Raw genomic sequence first — 21,074 nt, forward strand, 5'->3', positions numbered from 1 at the left:
CCAATCTTAGACCCCCTGCTTCTTTCAGAGCTCTGGCCCTGTCATCCCTACACCACCATTTCCCAAAGTGTCTTTGGTGGAACCCAAACCCCAGGATGTTCTATCACAAAAGGGTTCCTTGGGCACATAATTTTGAGAAAGAGTATATTCTAACACCATTGTAAGGCATTCACAATGATTAGCTGTAGAAAAAGGTATAAAGTATTTTTAAGAAGAAATGTTTAATATTATCTAATCCTTTCCCAAACATTTTATTCCCTAAACCAGTGGTCGGCAAACAGCGGCTTGAGAGCCACATATGGCTCTTTGGCCCCTTCATTGTGACTCTTCCACAAAATACCATGGCCTGGGCAAGTCTATTTTGAAGAAGTGGCATTAGAAGAAGTTTAAGCTTAAAAAATGTGGCTCTCAAAAGCAATTTCAATCCTTGTACTGTTGATATTTAGCTCTGTTGACTAATGAGTTTGCCAACCACTGCCCTAAACCATGTTAGACCAGAACACCTACTGGCATTCCTTAAAGAGAATAGTCCGTGGATATCCCATGGCACACACTGACCCAACTCTTGCTCCTGACTCCAGGGCAATCTCAGAACTCAGGGAACCAACAGGAAAAGGCTTCGGGCTGGTTTCCTTTACAGTGTTTCAGCTGCATTCTTCCTGTTTTATTCCAGGCCACCGGGTCCTCACGCAAGCACAGGGTCCCAGCTGAGATCAGACCTTCTAGAGCGTGGTGAGGACTGACTACGGCTGGTGAGAAAGCCCCAGTGCCCCACCAAGCCGCTTCGGCTTGGCATAAGCTGTCCTGGGCGCTAGGAACTGATGCTGGATTTTCCCCTTTCTTGGGAGAACTGTGTGGTCTTAGGAGAGTTTTTCCACATTCTGTTCTTTTATTTTCCACTCTATAAAATATGGGAGAAACAACCCCTGCTTTTTGATGGGCTTCCATAAAGCCTATAGAGCTCATGCCTGTAAACGTCTTTGGACTTTTCAGAAAAAAGGAATAAAATAAAATACAAGGTGTCACTGTTTTAAAGGCCTCAGTGCAGCCGAAGGAGAGGCATCTGGAGAACCAGTGGGCAGGCTCTTGCCAGGAGCTGTGTGACCATGGCCAACTCTGAGCTGTGCAGGGCTGTGGGGCCCTTAGCTCCCTCCCAGAAGAAGGGGGACAGGCATTGTTCATCTCAGGGAGGACAACGTGCTGCATTTCAATCCTCTTTCTGCCATCTCCCCTTCTTATGGTGGTGGGGGGCAGTCAGACCGGGGAGGGCGAGCCTGGGCAGGCCCAGCAAGCTCTGTGCATTGCAGGCATCTGCCCCACGCCTTGGACCACCTGTGTCTCTCTTGCGTGGCTTGGTCCAATACCCCCAGATCAAACACAACTTCCTCCCCCCTCCAAAAAATAACAATAATTATAGGAATACAAGTTAGGAGCAAGTTTTCAAGGCCTAGTCTGATCTTTATGGTTCTTCCCTGAAATGAGAAAATGGGGACCAAGAAAATGGTGGAGTGTGAAAGGGATGGGTAGAAAAGAGGAAGAAAAACCTGGGCCAAGGGAAGACAATGTCCTCTCCCTGTTGGATCATCTCAGTGACCTGCCTGGCATTGCAAGGGCAGCCGAGTACATGCTAGGAACCCTAATGGCCTGTGTGCTCCTGGTTCATAAAGAGGGCTCATTCCCAACTTTCTCAACCCTAAACTGGGCTGCAGGGACCTCTGCCATCAGCAAATGTGTCTTGCCCATCATGACCATCTTCTAAATAGATGAGGCTGAATGACTATTTGCTCTGCACAGGGAGAAACTGAGTCAGGGAGCAAAGCAGCCCATGTTTCACAGTCTCCCACCACCCCTGGCACGAACATGTACCTCATTGGCCCAGGATTACATTTCTAAGTGGTTGGTTCCTGAAAACCATTCTTTCCTTTGGCCGGGCAGGACACAATCAAATAAATAAACAACCACCTACAAGAAGACAGTATGCATTTGAGCACCTGCACCAATGAATCATTGGTTGCTCAGAGGCAGGAAGTTAGGGACCTTTGAACTCCTGCTGCTGTGGCACCGGCATGACAAGGGGCCGGGAGAGGTATGTTTTCATCAGAAGGAAGTGAGGTCAGCTCAGCCGGTCAGCCTGAGGGCTCTGTGCTGTCTTCAGTTCATAACACCTCCCTTTGAGGCCCACGAGGATCCAGGTCTCAGTCTCCTCACCTGCAGTAGACAGTCATCCCCTCCCTACTGCCTGCCTCCAGGTGCCATGGCCAGGTTCTAAAGACTGCAGCTGGGACGCCTAATGTGGGGACTGCATTCCAAGGACAATGGTGGCTTTCTCCCCAGGCTCCCCTGTGCCAGGCGGTAAAAAGGTGATTGGGGCCTTTGACAGGCACAGCCCAGATCTGCATGGCTGTTGAGGTCTCCCAGCTGTGGCATGAGGTGGTCTTACTGTTTGCTCAAAGCTGTGGCAGTGGGGAGGGGTTTTTAGCCTTGAAGTAGTGGAAAGCACATAGGTCTCGGGTTCCATAGCAGCTCAGCAGCTTCTCAACTGACCAGCTGGGCACAGGCCCCTCCTGTTCTCTGATTCTCATTTTCCTTGCCTATAAAATTGCAAGACAGGACCGTTGCAAGGTCTCGGTGCAGTAACAGGTGTGAAGGCACCTGATAAACAGGAAAGAGTGTCATCAATGCAAGCTGGTGTTTCACATTCTTTTTTTTTTTCCAATGGAAATCTGCCCAGAACAGGGGTCTCATGGCAGCTGGAAATGGCCCTCACGTGCCTCCTGACTAGAGCACGGCTCTCCATGGACACAACCCACCAGGTCTGAGCTATAGCTGCAGGAAAATGACAGCACTGGGAGGAGAAGGCAGAGGTCCCATGGGCCCACAGAGCAAGGTATAAGGAGCAGAGGCCAGGACATGTGGGCCCTAGAAGGGAAGGCTAATTGGAGAAAGCTTTCACAGGTGAGGGCTGGCCGGGATTCCTGAGCACCCTGGGCAAGCAGCAAGGATAGTCTCTGCTCCAGCCCTGGCTGAGCCCTCCCCTGGGCCCCATTAACAGCAAGATTAGAGCAGCCGCTGGAGGAGCCAGGAAGGGACTCACCTTGGCTATAATAAGGAGCCTAGCCTCGCCTGTAGGCTCACATCGCACCCGTTCCTCCCACCACATCACAAATACCCATGAGTGTGCTGTGGCCACTGTTATAATGACTGTTTATTAGAGAGCAACTTGATTCTTACAAAGGAAAGAAATAGGGTCTGTTTCATGGGAATATATGTGGTCCCTACTTGGGCAACCCTGTGAACAGATACCGTGTTTCCCTGAAAATAAGACATCCTCCGAAAATAAGACCTAGCGCATGGAAAGATAAGACATCCCCTGAAAATAAGACCTAGCGCAACTTTGGGAGAAAAAATTAATATAAAACACTGTCTTATTTTCGGGGAAACAGGGTAGTAGGGTCACACCCTCCAGGGCCCCTCTACCCCAATCAGGAGGATACCAAATCCGCTTTCCACAAATATCCTCATGGGATATATGGGTCATAAATTAAGGCTGATGACCCACTGGATTCCAGGGTCCATGCGCACAAGGATGGGACCATGTTTTATGCATCTTTGTACCATTAGCTTAGTTGCAAGTTCATAGTAGGTCAAAACATATGTGTTAAATGGATAAATGGATGATAGATGACTAAATAAAAGCCTGACTTTCACAATGGCTAACACTTTGGAATTAGAACCAAAATGCTTAGGTTTGAATTCCAGTTCTACCACTTAATGCTGTGTGACTTGGGCAACTTATTTAAGCTCTTTGTGCCTCTGTTTATCATGGGTAGAATAGGGATATTAATACCAGTATATACTGCTGTGAGGACAATGTCTGGCATTTAATAAGGGCTATGGGAGTGTCCACGCTTAATAATGTTTGTCATAGACAATTCAGACAACCTTGGTGAGTTGGTGACTGGGGAAATTCATCACATCTACCTCAGAGAGGTGTTATTAAGATGAAAGGAGCTAATGATATCAAGATGAAATAGCAAAGGTGGAACTTCCCAAAGATCTATCAGATCAATGAGGTTGAAGGGAAGAGCAGAAGAAAGATCTAAGATCCAGAAGATTTAGCACTATTCATTAGAAATGAAAATTCTCGGGCCCCACTGAGACCTACTGGATCAGAAACACTGGGGAGGGGCTCAGAGATCTTCATCTTATCACCCTCCCAAGTGATTCTGCTACACGCTAACATTGGAGAAGCACTGGTCTGGTTCACCATGGAGGTCTCTTCCTAGCTGAGGTCATGAAACCCATGCCAAGAAGAGAATGACAGGGGACAAGCATTCCTGCTCTAGAGTAGGACCCACTGGACCAGAATGTGGAGATGCCCATGGCAGCTTCCCCCAGGGCCTCTTTGAGGGGTAGGGGTGAAGGTGGCATGGGGAGCCAGAGCTGGCACTCCGAATTACAATCTAATAGCTCACCGTGCTTCCCTTGCACACAACGGCAAAGGTTACTGTGCAATTACGTGTCGCCACATACAAATGACAGAGCAGTTACGGTTACTTTACCAATTACAGGGAAATTGCTCCCACTCTGCAGAGACTGGCACTCTGAAAAGCTCTATCATCTCCACAGAAAGGGGATTTTAAATGCTGTCAGCATCCTTTCTCCAGTAGTCACCCATGCTCCAGGGCGGAGCTACAAAGCAGTCACCTGAGAACCCCAGAAGTGTCTGGTGGTCTCTGCAAAGACTCTTCAGGAAGGGTGGAAGAAGGGGGCAGACCTGGAGGACCACAGGGACATCTCCTCTGGAGCCTTCTGCATCATCTCCTAACCCTATGCCCCCCTGACTCACGCATAAAAACCACCATCACCCTGACACCATGCCACTCCATCCTGAAGGTCAAGGGTGAAGAGGAAGCATGCAGACCTGATCCTGAAATCACGTCTCACCCCAGCTAGCATGGCCTCTGGGCTGGTTCCTGATGGCCCCTCCCCTGCCAAGCGGAGCTGTTTTGGCCCAACCTTGGTTGTCCCACCTTTGCAGAAACCCATAGTGAGTCCCTATTACGGAAAGGTCAGAAGTAGGCCAGAACTCAGTGGCCCAAAGGCAGTGCTAATGAGTTAGAGGTCACCAGGTCCATCCCCCTGTGGACCAATTAGCTCAGTTCTGGGACACAGTCTCTTCCACAACCACAGGCTGCCCCTCATACCCCAGGCATCACTATTTACAAATATCCCAAACTAATCCACAGGAGACCAACAAGGTAAGCCAGCAGGTATAGATCATGCAGTGACTCCTCCAACTGAGAGGCAGCTGCCGCCTGCTCTGGGCCAGCAGCAGCAGTCTCTGAGCCCAGAACAGAAAATTCAAAGTTGGACCTGGTCCTCCCATTGTTCATGGGCAGCTCCTGGTCCAGCAGAGAGGAGTCCTGCCATAGGGGAGCAAGACAGCAATCCTGCCCTCCCTGAAGGCAAAAGTAGCATCCAGTCCCATGCACAGGAGTCCTGAGCACACCCCTTAGCCACCCCCAAAGCTGGAAGGCCAGACCATTAGACAGGGGGAGAAGGCCCCAGAGATTGGCCCAAGCTTACACACTAGTGCTTCAGTTAGGTCTATCCATCAAACTTTTGGTCTATTATGCTATCGGAACTCCTGTTTCTATAAGGGGTAACTGAAGCACTAAATGAAGTCAACACTATTTACTGATCCTCTCTCATTAATTTGTTTAAAAACAATTAGGACAGATCTACTAAGCACCAAGCAGTAGGTGAGGACCCAAAAATACAGAGATAAAATTACATCCGTTTCTCCTTTTTCCTAGACTGGGAGACAGACCTGGACCATGATCAGACACACATCAGTAACGGACCTGGTGCTGGGCATACAGAGGGCATGACCCCCCATTGCCTGGGCACACTTCTGAGCGCTCTGCCCAGTACAGTGCATGGCCACTCTCCCACACATGGTGTTATTTCCTAGAAGGAAAATGACTCAGGATCTTAGAACCCAACAGCCCATTTGCAGAAGAGGAAATTGAGGCCTAGAGAGTGAAATGATGTCCCCCTTACCTGCCCGGGAGTTATCAATAAGTATCAGACCCCAAATTCCCAGTCCACAAAGAAAAACTGATCTTATGAAGGTGATTCCACTTGGGTTGTAAGAAAGAGGCCCCAAGAAACCTATACCAGCATCAGGGGAACCCATTCTCAGGATCAGAGACTGCACAGAAGACTCAGACTTCCACTTCTTCCCCTGCCATCCAGGGGGAGTGCTTGAACTCCGTGACCTCTGTAAGGAACTAACTCTCCTTTTCTGAGGATGCCCTCAGGGGCAATCGTGAGAGCTGGCCTTCCTTCTTCCCTTCCTGGACCTTCCTGGAACTCTCTGTCCCAAAGGAAAGTGAGAGATGAAGCTTTGAAAAGAAATACAAGTTGGGAGAATAAAGAGGAAGGAAGCCCACAAGGCACCTACAAGGCACCTGCTGACGTGGACAAGAGAAGGTCTTTAGATTCTTCATGCTCAGCAGTCCTCAATTACTTCCTATTAATTAATTACATTACACACACACACACACACAGGAGCTGACCATCGCAGACCTCCGCTGGAAATGGGAACTCAGTGGGATTTCCCTCTAAACAGAGATACTGATCAGATCAGTGGTGGTAGCTCATGTCTCTGCACAGACTCCAGTTGTAAGCTCTGCAGAACAGACAGATAATGATCACCCACTTATTGGGGCCACATCTCAAACATGACTGCTGACCCCTAGGTATTCATGAATGCAGGAGGCCTGATGCCCACAGGTGACCCTCCAGGGAAAGAGGCCAGCAGAGAGAGGCCTCAGAGAGGCAGGAGCATCTTGGGGAGGAGGCTCTCATCAGAAAGCCTCTTACTTCATAAAGCAGTCCCATATGCTTGAGTGCTAGTTTCTGTAGCAAAGAAAAAAAATAAAATCAAACTATACAGTCCCCTAATGTCTTTATTGCATAAACCTTCCTTTCCCTTTTATGAGCCCCCACCCTCCCCAAAGGTCTGCCCACAGCCCACACTGACCCCACAGGTTGAACTCTCCTGAGAGCCAAGGGGATCATGAGGTTGGCCCTACACCTGGCTGTGAGCACAGCCACTGATGTGGAACATAGGAATGAGGTCTCCCACAATTCATTACTAACACATTATCTCAGGAGGGTTCTCATCGCGTCTTTTTCAATGAGATTGTAGGAAAATAAATGTGCACAGAGAAAGAGAGGGGAAGCCAGAAAAGCACAGCCACAATAGCCTAGCCCTGTGGTCGGCAAACTGCGGCTCATGAGCCACGTGCAGTTCTTTGGCCTCTTGAGTGTGGCTCTTCCACAAAATACCACAGCCTGGTCGAGTCTGTTTTGAAGAAGTGGCATTAGAAGAAGTTTAAATTTAAAAAATTTGGCTCTCAAAAGAAATTTCAATCGTTGTACTGTTTGATATTTGGCTCTGTTGACTATTGAATTTGCCGACCACTGACCTAGACACACACTCCTAGAGGGGCTTCATGAAAAGTGTCTCAGGGACGGAAAACAATCAAACAAATTACCCCAATGTTCCCAAGAGCCACGTGCCTGGTTTCTAAGCATCACAAATATGGCCAATACCTATATACAGAAGGTCATGGTGCTTTAAGAGCTTAGTGTGTGTGTGTGTGTGTGTGTGTGTGTGTGTGTGTGTGTCAGGAGGGGTGGTTGGGGAGGGCAAACAGCCATTGAAGTAATGCATTTAACTATCCATTGAACAATGAAAGTGATTTGCTAAAAGCAACCCTTATTTTTATACTCATTTTGGCAATTCTATGTGTTTTGAAACTGTTTGTGGCCCAATCCCAACAGATACCTAATGGCCTTTCACTCATCACAATAACAACCTATCCTTCTAACAGGAAACTAATGCCATAGTTGAGCTGTTTATGCAGGGGAGGGGCATTCACCAAGCACACTCTCTGCAGGCCTGTCTGTAACCAACAGTGAGCTGAGGAGATAACTCCCCACCCCCACCTACCCCTACAGGAGCTGCTGAGCGCAATCACAAAGCAGCTCCAACTCAGAATCCTGGGTTGATCCAATGACCTTCTGGTCCTCATCAGCTCAGCTGCTTAGAGCCCAATTCCCCACTCTGATGACCAGAGAGAACATGCCACCATGACTGGTGCAGTAGCCTGGCCAAGCAAAAGCATCAGGACCCAACTCCACTAGCCCAGTTCTGCACATGGCCACCATGTTGGAACTAGTCCAGTGGCCAAGCCTGGATCACGGGCACTACCAGAGATGGCATTGGGAATAGTACCAAGTAAATCCCATTTGGGTGCTGCCCTTCTCCTTTGGTGCCTGAGCTTCAATGGTCCTCAGTGGCCTGTTGTCAAGAGCAAAGAAATCCCACACAGCCCATCAGTCCCAAGGTCCCACTCCCCTCCCAGCCTCCTGCAGACAACCGCGGCCGCCACTAGCACTATAATTGGAGTGGGGCATGCCACGATGATTGAGTTTGTGTGTTTTCTGGCAGGCGCTGGGAAGTACTGGCCTGCTGGCCAAGCTGAATTATGGGGTAGGTCATTCCCTTGTTAGTGCGAATAAATTTTATTAGCCCCACTCTCGTCGCCGAGCATCTTCCCCTCTTGCTCCTCAGGCCCGTGTGTGAGTCTGGATAATGCTGCCTGCATGTGGGATAAATCAGCTGAACAAATCCCATTATATTTTGGAACACTGACAGAGACACAGTAATGACACCCAGATCAGGGAAAGATGTGGCTGTTCTTTTGCGTGGATGGCTTGTGGGGCCCATCCACTAGGGGACGGGGTGGGGGAGGGGGGAGGGGAGGGAAATGTAAATTGAGTGTCCGAAGGGAAAATTCCCTACACTGTCTTTTCCCCTTCTCCACTAACTTTGTTAATGAAAAAAAGCAAGTGTCCTGAGCCCACGTCTTGCAAAAACGAGGGGGATGCTAAAGGCAACAGCAGGAAGAGTCTGGCCTGAAATGTGTTCTCTCCTTCAAATGCCTCAGCTTGGCATCCACCACATGTGCCCGATAGGAAGGGAGGCAAATGGGCACATTCCAGGCTTGAGATGCTAAGCATGACATCTGGGTGAGGCACAGACCAAATATCTCTAAATCAGCTACCAGTGGAGAAAAGATAGAAGTACGAAATCACAACAATATTAGCAAGTTCCTTTCTATCCCATCCCGTGCCTATTATAACCAAAGGGGAATATGCAGATGGTGTTATGAAGCTGTTTGAGTGTCCTACAGATAGAAGGTGCTCGGTGTCTATTACGATTTATGAATGTCTATGTATTTGTCTTTCCATAGGAGTCTTGGCACTTTATTAAAGGGGATATTATTATATCACCTCCTTCTTGAAAATGATGTGTAATTCAAAGCAAAGGGGAAGCTGCTCTCAGCTCAGTGACATCTCAAGGGCTGGGACTGGCTCAGACCCAAGGTCCAAACTCTCAGACCAGGATCCAGGCCAAGATGCCACCCTGTGAAGATGGCTGGAATTGAAGGAAAGGTCCGAAAATGCAATTCTAGACTGTTGCTGATTGAATGAGAGGCTCAACTGCCAATTTGGGGAGAGATCACACATTGTGTGGGGTGTTTGCACATACATGTGCGCAAGTGGGAGAGAGATCTCCTGTATTAGCTGCTGCGTGTGATGTGGGGGTGTGAGGGAGAATAAATTACAGACCTTACAGACCGAGAGAGCTAGAGGGAGCCTACAAGATGAGAGTACACAGTGTGAGTGCAAGTGAGACAGTGAAACACAGCAGACAGACAGAAAGGAGAGGGAAGACAGACACCATGAGAAACTGAGTCAGTATCCAGACAGACAGAATGTGTGTACACACATGAGTGTGTTGTAGGTGTGCACACTCCCATGTCAGGGAGTGTGCACACTCCCATATCTTGGCATTAGGACACAGCACTGCACGGCCCACATCCTGACCCGCCACTCAGTAAACCCCACACTGAGGTCTCTTGGCAGTTCTCTGTGCTAGCATTCTGCATATGGGATTCCTGGGTCTTGACACTCTCCTGGATGACCCGATGGGCTCCAGGGTGGCATCATGGGAGGACACATCCAGCCAAGGAGACCAACCTCAAGCCCCTTCCTCTCATTTGGCCCAGGATACCACCCAGAGTGCAGCCACCATCCTGTACCCCAAAGCACCATGCGTACTTGACTGGCAGTAACTTTCACCGCAAATCCTGATGGCCAAACAGGAGGTGGGTGTCTTTTTGCCTGGATACCTATGGCAGAAGCCATATCCAGGGGAGAGGGGAAAGACTTGATTCTCTAAAGTAGTGGTGTCGAACTCAATCAGAGAAGGGGCCAAAATCTAAAATCCAGCCTAAATCGCAGGCCGAATGGTTTACTGAACAGTCATAAACTGTCATTGTGATGGAAACGCAGCGGAGTGCAGTGATGACAGCGCGGTGCAGGCCACATTGCAAGGCCTGGCGGGACGGATTTGGCCAGCAGGCCTTGTGTTTGACACATGTGCTCTAAAGCGTCAGGCTGTGATAAGGTAGCCCCCCAAATGCTAAACTGGAAGTCAGGAGTACAGGGGTCAGTGGGCTGTGAGGAGTAAGCAGTTGGGCTGATGTGAGAGGAGCTTGGTGATGTGTGCTCTCATAGGGACTTGAGCATGAAATAGGGCATGCATCCACCAACCAGATCTGAAATATCATGGCTGATATGTACACATAAGGAACTGTTTGACATTAAAATTGGGACTAAAAAGAACTGTTGGCCCAGAAAGGAACTCAAAAAATAAAAAAATAAAAATAAAAATAAAAGCTACATATAGCTGAAACTGGTTTGGCTCAGTGGATAGAGCATCAGCCTGCGGATTGAAAGGTCCCAGGTTCGATTCCGGTCAAGGGCATGTACCTTGGTTGCGGGCACATCCCCAGTGGTGGTTGTGCAGAAGGCAGCTGATTGATGTTTCTCTCTCATTGATGTTTCTAACTCTCTATCTCTCTCCCTTCCTCTCTGTAAAAAAATCAATAAAATATATTTTAAAAAAGAAAAAAAGAAATAGGGCATGCATGTTTAGTGTGCCACAGTATGTGTGTGTGCACGCGCACACATGCACATGCCTATGGCCGATGCAGTGGAGAGAGAAAGGCCTGGGGCAGCAGGAGGGGAAGTTCCTGGTCTGTAACAGACCTGTCGCTGGGCAGAAAGAGAAACCTTGCTCAGAGCCATAAACAACAGGATACACCCATCTACTCAGAGCTGCCCTTCCTGCTGACAGGGAAAGAAAACACCCCAAGCAGACTGGCAGAGACCAGCACCCGGAGCCTGGGATGACCGCCTGCCCATTCCGGATGCTCACACTCATAGGGTTTCAGGATTCCAGGCACCAGACGAACCTGAGTGACCGTCCAGGCTGGGCCAGGGGTCAGCCTGAGTCCAGGAGAATGACCTTGTCCCCTCCCAGGGCCACTGTGCCTGAGAAACAATAAATTTAAAAGTCAGAGAACCCATGAATGGAGTTCTTCTCCTTCACTACTTCCTCACTGTCTGTCAGGCATGAACTGAAGCTTGGGGATCAGCATAAAGAGCTCAGTCCCTGTGCCTCTGTGCACCTGGTGGGACAGGCTGGGCTGACAGGCAACCTCCAAACTCAAACAGGCACTCGGCCTCACAGTGGTTTCCCACCGTTAGAAAGGTGAGAGGCTCTTCTAGTTCTTGCAGTGTGGGGAGGCCCATAGGCACTTAATGCTCTAGTGCCCAGGGTTGTAAATGTCCTGCGATGCCCAGACAGTGAACTGTCCCACTCTGGGTGCCACTAGCACACCACAGAGAAACAGCGGTGGGAAAAGCAGCGGCTGAAAATTAGGATGGACAGCAGGGTCTAGTCTACCAATTACATGACTGAGACCAAAGGACGTGACTTCTCTGTTGCTCCATTTCCTCAACTGGAGAGGAAGGTTTCCCTTTCTACCATCCTGAGCACTGCTGAGAGGATGAAGGAGGTGATGAACTCCTTTGTAAAGATCAAGCACCATGCACACCCCTGCAGTGGGATTATCAGGCTGCCACTCTCTGCTCCCACTTACGGGGCTTGGCAGGTGGGAGGCAAAGATTCTGGATAAGAGTTTCTGCCCCCAAAGTCCTACATTTTCGGTTGGAAGGTCACTCTTAAGTTCAAGTCTTGAAGGAAAGATTAAGAAGCTGATTACTGCATCATCCAGCCTCAACTGCATGACAATCACTCACTCCCAGGACCACAGTCATTGTTCCCATCACATAAACCATAAGATGCTTGGGTGCATCTCAGTCTTGGACTCCTGGACACCAATATCATTTCATGATTCTTGGCATCCACCAGCTATGAGTACATGGCCAAAGGCCTAATAAATGCTTCATCCCCTCATCCATTCATTCATCCATTTGGAGTCTGAGGCTGGTTTTCTGTGAGGTTATCCCAGAAGGCTGGAAAAAGGTCGAAGAGGAACCGATAGCCATGCCTGGGGGACTCTGGGATGCCCAGCCACGTAGTAAGCAATAACCTTAGCCCAGCCTGGCTGCCAATTCCAGATCAGGTATGTCAGAGGTCCCAAGAAAGCTCTGGGAGCTGTCAACTTGGCCTGTTTAGGGTCCTGCACTTGACAGAAGCTACAGGCTATGTATGGGCTCTTCATCCCAATGGTCCCCTACAGGACCAAGAAACCCGGGGATGCTTTCCCAGCCTCTACTCCCAAGGCCCACTCAGGGATTTGCTTTGGCAGCAGGCATTGACATTCAAAGTGACAGTCCCACGAGGAGGCCCTGCCCTTAACTCTGAGGTGGGCTGATTCACCTACAATAAAAACAGGGAACTCTCTGGGCACCTGCAGAATGAGGCTCCAGCCTCACAGTCCATGGCTTCTCCCCCACCTGGTCCCCTGGCTGTGGCCCACCACACAGCTCCAAGAATGCCCCATGGCAGGGCAAGCCAAGTCACACAGGTATTCTCTCCCAACTCCACCCATAATCCCTGAACATAATCAAGGGGCAGTGGAGACCTAGTGAGGGGCTGAGGGGGCCCAGGGCTTACACTGCTCCCTTCTCTGAGTTTTGGAGGCATGATTTCAGGGAAAGGAGTGTGGTTCCCAGGAAATGGGAGGAATCAGAAGAGCCTGAAGAACATCCCAGGGTACACATTCTAGCTTAGGGAACGCTAACAATAGGAGCACGGGGTTATGGGGGGGAGGAAAGGGAGGAAACAAACCACTACTCACACCCCCTTTGCAAGCTCTGAGTTGTGACTATGATAAAACCCATAGAAGACCCCAACCCTGCAAAACACAGGTCCTAAAAGCCAACCTCCTGGATCATTTTTCTATTGCTGACCCGCCACAGGAGGAGGCCATCTGAGATGGGTTCCATTTTGCAAGTCTCAAGGGAATCTTGGACTGGAAGACAAAGAAACTCCAGAGTCCTGATCCCTGCCTCCAAGCAGGAGGGGAAAAGAGGAGGGACCTAACAGCTAAGGGGATGGGTGGAGGGAAGGCTGTGTTGGCAACAGTGTGCCCACAAGGGTTCCTCAGTGGGATGCTGGGGAGCCTGGCCTGGCTGGTGGCACGTGAAGCATGTGTGGTCTGAGCTGAGGCCAGATGAATTGCAGCTGAGAGCTCCAGAGCAGAGTAACCTGAGGATCGGGCGAATCAAAAGAAACTGATACTGCGCGTTAAAAGCCGACGTGACCTTTCAGACTGGCTGGGGAGACAGCCCAGCCCTGTGCGCAGTTTCTGGCCTCCTCCTTTCTGCTCTCAGCCCTGAACTTGCCTCTAACTTGAAAGGGCTCATTAAAGCCAAAGAAAAATCAAAAGCCTGTTATCTGGCTCCATTACTCCAGTCCTGGCATTAGCCTGTCTTGCAAAGCTGTTTCCCTCTGTTCTCTCTAAGGCCACCACGCAGTATTGGGACCTGCAGCTCTGCAGACATCCATGATGAACTTGACTTTTTATATTGTGGCAGGGAGCAAGGGTGGGGCACACTCCTGCCCATGGGCAGCCAGGCTGACCCCTGCAGCTGGCTTTACTCCCAAATGACAGTTTAAGCAAGTTCTTTAGAAACGAACGTCTACAGGAAAAAAAAAAAGCCAACCCCTCTGACCTCAAAAGAACTAGTTTAGTAAGCACACAGCATAAACGTACCATTTTCTAACTGAGGACATATGTGTGCATGCCCATGAAGGTATTTATTGTATGTGTGCACACACATGTTTGTACATATGTGTCCATATGGATATATGCAAATGTAGTGCTAAGAGAGGAAAGAGGATTATCCTCAAGGGTCTGCCATTCTCCCGCAAGATGTATGACCTTGGATAATTCATTCACTTGGTTGGGCCTTGGAATGAAAGCTTAGACTATAGGATCTCTAAGCACTGTGTCCATGCCAACATTTTAATGCAGCTCCCGGGAACTATGTTTGAGTGTGTAAAAAACTTATGCACAGCCCAGCATCTGGACTGTCATTCATTGCCTTCATTTGGGAGCAGTCCATGGCCCCCCAAATTCATAAGCCTGTTTTATAGACTCTCCTGAATGGGTTAGCTACTGACCCAAACCAGAGACTCTAAAGGATATGTCACTTACTAGGGCTCAGCAGATACAGAAGGGTCCCCTCGATTATCTGGCCTGTCAATGACTGTCAATTGTGGCTGCCTTCTTTGGCCCATAGTACCTCTCCTATTTCCTTTGTGACACTAGGGGTGTCCTGAATTTCAGGACCTCCAAAGAGGAATGGCATCTTTTAGCTTCAGTTCAGGCACCTGGAAAATTCACCACTAGAAAGCAGTCTAAGCCTAAATGTTAGGGCACCAAAGACCAAATTTTGCAGAGTTCTTCCTTTCTCCTCCCTCTCCTTTACCCTACCCCAAATTCCAATGACTAGAAAAGCATGCTGGGTGGAGTGGATGCCAGTGCCCTCTGAGATCAGCTTGGCAAGTGGTATGAAGGGAAACTTAACTTTTACATAAACCCAAATGCATTTCCTAATATAGAATTCCACTATGGTTGGACTAAACATCAGAATTACATGCATGCAAATGCACACTTCCACCTGATTGGTGAACTTTCCTTTCCTCATTAAGATTACAAGATAAATTTTCTCCAACTAGGTTCATAACATTTTAATGGGAACATAAAGAGAAAAATGGAAAGGAGGGTGATATGGGGCATAGGTGATGTCAATAGCTGAGCCATCTAACTCAGTTGAAGAGTGATTTAGAAAAAAACATTGGACCATTGGAAAGGTGAACAGAAGTGGAGCCACAGAAAGTCACAAGTTTTGGGTCACAAGTGGGTGAGGCTGTGTCATCAGTTACTCCTGTATCACATAGCAAGGCAACACCCTGAGGTACGTATGGTCTCCGGGACGGCCTCCTGTACCAACTCTCCCTTCCCCCTTCCTCCAGTCCTCCCAGTACTGGGAACTCTTCCTGAGCTTCCCCCTGTCTTTGTAGTCTCTTTTGTGGAGCCGTGGGCATTGAAGATGCTTAACAAATAACAGTTTTCTCAGCAAGTCCTGCTTTTCCTCTAGAGTATGTTCATTGGACTCTCAACCCTACTCTGCTCTCATTGTTCATTTTCTAAAGATGTGTCAGGGACTGAGACCATAGCTATCCTGAAATTCCTCATCTATTTCAAATGCAGAATGACTGGCACAATTGCTCCCAGTAATGGTTTATTCTCACCTCCCAGGAAAGTAATTTACTGGTGTGGTTGGTAAGAAAGTGGGCACACACCTTGTCCTACAGTACATGATAACTGGCCTTCAACCATGACTGGTGCATGTGACATGTAAGTAACATAATCCCCGCCTATCCCTAGCACTCCCTCCAACAACCAGTAAGCCAATATTAGTAGAGAAAAGTGCCCTGATAGGAAATCTATATCTTAACTTCAGCTCTGACTTTTATAAGCTCAGTTGCATAGTCACAGCATGTTTGAGCTGGTGAGGACCTGAGTCCAGTGAGAAGCAGAGATGGAATATACCTGTCCCATCTGCTAAATGGCATGGGTGATTCAGACCCCTCAAAGGCCATAGGCTAGGGTCCTCCCTCCACACCTCATCATCCCAGCTCACGGGCCCTCCCTTGACTCACCGCACTGCTGCAGGGGATGTCCTTCACCTTGAGCCAGGCCAGGTCCAGTGTGCCCTCGCCCCGGTAGCAGGACTGAAGCCGCTCCTTAATGCGGTCATTGATCTGCTTCAAGATGAAGATGCAGAGGGCCGACTCATCCAGGGATTTCATTTTCCTTTTCTGGCCCTTGGAGAAGACAGTGAAGAGGAGGTCGTCTTCCGGATGGACTCCCAGGGTCTGGGCGAGCACGGCCCCAGCTTTGGACAGGTAGGCAGCCTGAAGCAAGCGGTACTCCACGCCGCTGCGCTCACAGCCAATGGGCACCTCCACGTAGGAGTTGAAGGCGGTGTCCTCTTTGCAGAGCCTCACGAGCTTGGATGTATAAACCTGCTCCTTTGTGGTGGAGCCTGGGGGAGACACCATCTCAGGCTGAAGGGTCAAAAAGTAGACAAAGTTGCCGCTGCTGAAGCCATAGACGTAGTAGATGTCAAAGTCGGGGATGACAGTGAAGGTGTCCGAAGGGATCTTAATCATTGAGGCCACAAATTCATCGTGGAAGACATACGCAAACATGCCGTCTGCCTCTGAGTTCTTCGTCAACTTCCGGCTGGAGATGGTGGGGAAATACTCTGGCTTCCCGTCTACCGCCGTGGCAATGAAGAGCTTGTCGTCCAGGTTGCTGTAGGAGACGATCACTCCGAAGACAGAGCCGCTCTCGTTGACCCCCGACAGGTAGTGCTCCTTCTTGTGGAAGGGCTCCCCCAGCTTGAAGAGGTCCTCCAGCCGCAGAAGCTTGCAGATGCCCTGATACAGGCTCCCACACGCAATCAGCCTGTTCTCCTTGTAGTCTATCAGGAGCATCTTGTTGACATTGTTGGTGGTGGTCAGCGGCTCATTGCACGTCTGGACGATGCGGGGTGGGTAACAATTGGGGTTGTCCTCGTCCGGCCCTGTCTGGTGGGTCACCAAGACCTTCAGGTCACTGGAGAGCTTGTAGATCCGGTTGACGGCCCCCAGGTAAATGTGCCCTGTCCTCCTGTCCACCACCAGGTGGTTGAAGCCCTCCGCTGGCTCCCCGCGAAATGTGACAAAAGACCGCTTCTGCGATGGTGGTGGTGGCTGCCGGGGCAGCAGAGTGGAGGAGCCCATCCCCACCATCAGGAGATGGGACAGCAGGCAAGTCCAGTTCCAGGGCATGGCTCTCATTTCAGACGCGAGTCCTCGTGGCACAGTAGCACTGCAGAAGCGTCCTCCTGGACGGGCCAGGACTCAAGAATGGAGGGTCCCTGTGAAGAAAAAGAAAAAGTGTGATGCTGGATGACAATGACAGCAACTCAGTTTCACCCCATACCTTGCCAGGGGGATCCTGCTCAAGCAGAAATAGAGAACTGTACTGGAAGAAGCTAGAGGCCAAAGGACATGGTTGCTATGGCTATAGTACAGCCACAGAATGGCATTTCAGCAACAATGATAGTAAAAATAATAGTGATGCTAACAATGATAATAGTGATGATAATGATGAACAGCCATTGACTGCCAAGTGTCTGACTGTACCATAACTGTCCAGCACCTTCCAGAGTCAAATCTTAATCTTCAACTTCAACTTAACAAAACTCTTGGTGCTGTCCCTCCAGATCCTCTCTCCCCAGTTCTCTGCATCCGGAAGGCTGATCTGCATGGATCTGCATCCATGGTCTCCTTGCCCTTGAGCTGGCGAGGTGCAGCCAGCGGGGAGCAGGGCAGAAGATTGGAGGAAGGGGGAGAGGATAGGAGGAGCAGAGGTGGGCTGCAGGCACTTGCTGTGACCCTTGTCCACAGGTCACACACAGTGCCCTGGTCAGTCTCTCAACCCAGACTCTCTATCTCCAAGTTCAGAGAACCACCTGCTGCCCACCCCTGTTTATCCTATAGGGACCTCACTATTTCCACCCCTACCACTGTCCTGCCTCTTAAGATCCACACTTTTGCCAAGAACCCCTGTATTAATCTTTTTATGAGCAAGTGAGTTTGCATGTACTATTTCTTGCCAGGACCCTGACTTGGAGACCTCTGAAGTCAGTGATATCATTATTCCCACTTTATAGCTTGGGAAAGTTACGTAACTGGTGAAGCTAAAAGTGGTAGAGGTAGATCCAAACCTGGCTGTACAAGTCCATGGCAGATTCTCATCTTCACTACCAAACCAGCTCAGGTTAGCCAGACACAGATGGGGATGTCCCCGGTTCCTGTTTATACACAGCACCATAGTTTTAACAACACTGCCCATTGCCACCTGGCCCTCCAGGTCTGCACCTGCTGCAAGGGAAGCTGCTGCTGTGTCCCTCCCCCACAACCTGCTGGATGGATGGTGCATAAGCCCAAACTCTTCTCATTGTGGCAATAGCCAGGTCCTCTGGATACATTGTCCGGCTCTGAGCCTCAATATCCTTTTTTTAAAAAAATTATTTCTTTATTGATTAAGGTATCACATATTTGTCCTCAACCATCCATTCCAATCCACCACCACCCCTACTCATGCCCCCACCCCCTATTGTCCTTGACTACTGGTTAGGCTCATATGTTTGCACATAAGTCCTATGGTTGATCTCTCCCTTTTATCCCCACCCTTCCTCTGAGGTCCAACAGTCTGACCCATGGTTCCTTATTTCTGGGTCTGTTCTTGCTCATCAGTCTATGTTGTTCACCATTTCCCATAGATGAGTGAGATCATGTCCTAATGGAAATATAAGAATCAAAAATGAGACAATGTCCTTTTAATGAGGCAAATCTTGGCTGCCTCCCACAGTGGGCCCTCCTTTGAAAGGTTTTCACTGAAGCGAGTGAACAGACACTTTAAGTGGTCGTGCTGGATTTAAATAAATAACTCCTCCTGGGACAAAACAGCTGTCCATCCTACTGCTCTCGTTGATGCCTACCTGAGATACTTTCTGCATGTGAGCCCAGAGGACAGCTTCATATTGCTTATAGTTGGGGAGAAATCAGGGCAGGAATGGCCTACATCGTATGTAGGGGGTGTCTCAGCTTGCGGCCTTTGTGTTGTTCACACCCAAACATGTCAAAAATAAAGTCACAGAAAGAGGTAACTGTTGAGCAACAGAAACCCCTCCAGCAAAGAAAGACCATGAGGTTAGATGAAAACCGAGAGAAGAAAGAAGGCAGGTTTGACATTGTTAGTTCAACTTCCAATGAAAACATAAGTCTTCCCAGAGAAGTATCAGAGGAGGACTCTGGCAGATGGTGTACCCCACAACTGACAACAATCCTGCATGTTGAGGACCTTCATTCATCCTCTCCATGTGGAAAATGCTCGCTCAGGGCACTGTGAGACATGCCAGACACCATGGAATCCAAGGATGACTGAGGCTGGACCAGGCACCGGAATTACTCAGACGGTGAAGAGCTAAGTGATAGACCACAGAGTGCTTCGGCTGTTTGCATGAAGAAAGTGACTTCTGCCGAGACCGGTTTGGCTCAATGGATAGAACGTCGGCTTGGGGACTGAAGGGACCCGGGTTCGATTCCGGTCAAGGGCATGTACCTTGGTTGCGGGCATATCCCCAGTAGGGGGTGTGCAAGAGGCAGCTGATCGATGACTCTCTCTCATCGATGTTTCTGGCTTTCTATCTCTCTCCCTTCCTCTCTGTACAAAATCAATAAAATATATTTTTAAAAAAAGTGACTTCTAACATGGAGTGAGGGAGCATGGAGAAGCCTGTAGGAGGCCTTGGGGAGAGGATGACATTTGGGCTGAGCCATGAACTTGGAAAGGACTTGGCAGAGCTAGAAGGGAAAGGCCTCCCTGGGGAGGGGCCAGCATAGCATATCAAACAGGATGTATTCCAGGAAGGGTCTGTCTAGAGAACCCGATTCCTGAGAATCAGATAGAAACAGGGCTAGAAAGAGAGAGCTACGAGCTTTGTAGGGAATCCCTGCAAGGCTGAGGCTGATGCATGGTATTAAGTAAAGACAGTTAAAGGAAAGAGCAAAGGCCCCCGAAAGGAGACTCCACACTCCTCTCCATGTAGTCTCTGCAGAAGGAACCGAGTTTGGAGCTGAGAGCTGTGAGCTCCCTGAGGCAAGGAGGGCCTGCTTTGCTCATGAGTGTGCCCATAGCCCCAGACCAGCACCTGGCACACAGTGGAAGGCCGAGGACTGGCAGAAAGAGAGGCTGGAAGCAAGGAAGAATGTCACTGCCTGTGGATCATTTGCCACACCCCAGGCTCCATGCAAATGCTGGCACAGGGACTACCTTACCTTCTTTAGCATCACAGCTCTTCACTGGGGTCGACTATTTTACCTGCTTCTCAGATGAGGAACCTTCAGCTCTGCCAAGGCATATGGCTAATAAGTGACAGAGTTTGAATTCAAACCCAGGTTTGTATCACTGCGTCTTTTTAGCAACACACAATTCCAGAGCCCAGCATACTGAGTACTTGGAAGCCTGTTTTATTTCAGATAAATCCCCAAACACAGAAATCCAGGACATCAGCCAGGAGTACCTCCCTGGCGGCTCTGTAGGTGAAAAGGAAAGCTCCTGGGACCCACAGGGCAGAACCTGGCAGGTAACACCAATCAGGTGAGTCCTGCTGTTTACCTCTAAAAGCACCAATGATGGGAAACACCTGGCATACATAAGTGCTGAATAAATGATCATTGTTGTTGATGAGATTTAAATAACAGTAAAGGGATTAGGATTATGATAGTGAAATGGTACCTATGTACCATCTCAATGAGAATGCTGAGGAGTCCGGATGGTTCATATCAAATTGCCTGCACAGATCCAAGCATCAGAGAGAAATCTAGTTTTTGATCTGAAAAAGATAATCCAGTTTAATAATCCCCAATCCCTGATCTTAGAGACAAGGGAGTTGAGATCCAGAGAAATGAATGACTTGCCAGAGGTCGCATAGTGAGGTCAAGGTGGGGTGGGCTCAGGTCCCTGGACCCCCGTTCAGTGCTCCTCCCC

The 21,074-nt window shown here is 49.2% G+C and overlaps 1 protein-coding gene across 1 annotated transcript in view; it reads right to left on the reverse strand.

Moving 5' to 3' along the window:
- The window catches only part of PLXNA4 (plexin A4), a 398,700-nt gene that overhangs the window by 321,356 nt on the left and 56,270 nt on the right, over nt 1-21,074 (reverse strand). Inside the window, exon 2 of the mRNA XM_036427224.2 lies at nt 16,130-17,394. Within this exon, the coding sequence (XP_036283117.1) occupies nt 16,130-17,314 (1,185 nt within the window). The 5' untranslated portion in view covers nt 17,315-17,394. The remainder of the gene's footprint in view (nt 1-16,129; nt 17,395-21,074) is intronic.

The sequence above is a fragment of the Pipistrellus kuhlii genome, unplaced genomic scaffold (genome assembly GCF_014108245.1).
Source record: "Pipistrellus kuhlii isolate mPipKuh1 unplaced genomic scaffold, mPipKuh1.p scaffold_m20_p_10, whole genome shotgun sequence".
Classification (NCBI taxonomy): domain Eukaryota; kingdom Metazoa; phylum Chordata; class Mammalia; order Chiroptera; family Vespertilionidae; genus Pipistrellus; species Pipistrellus kuhlii.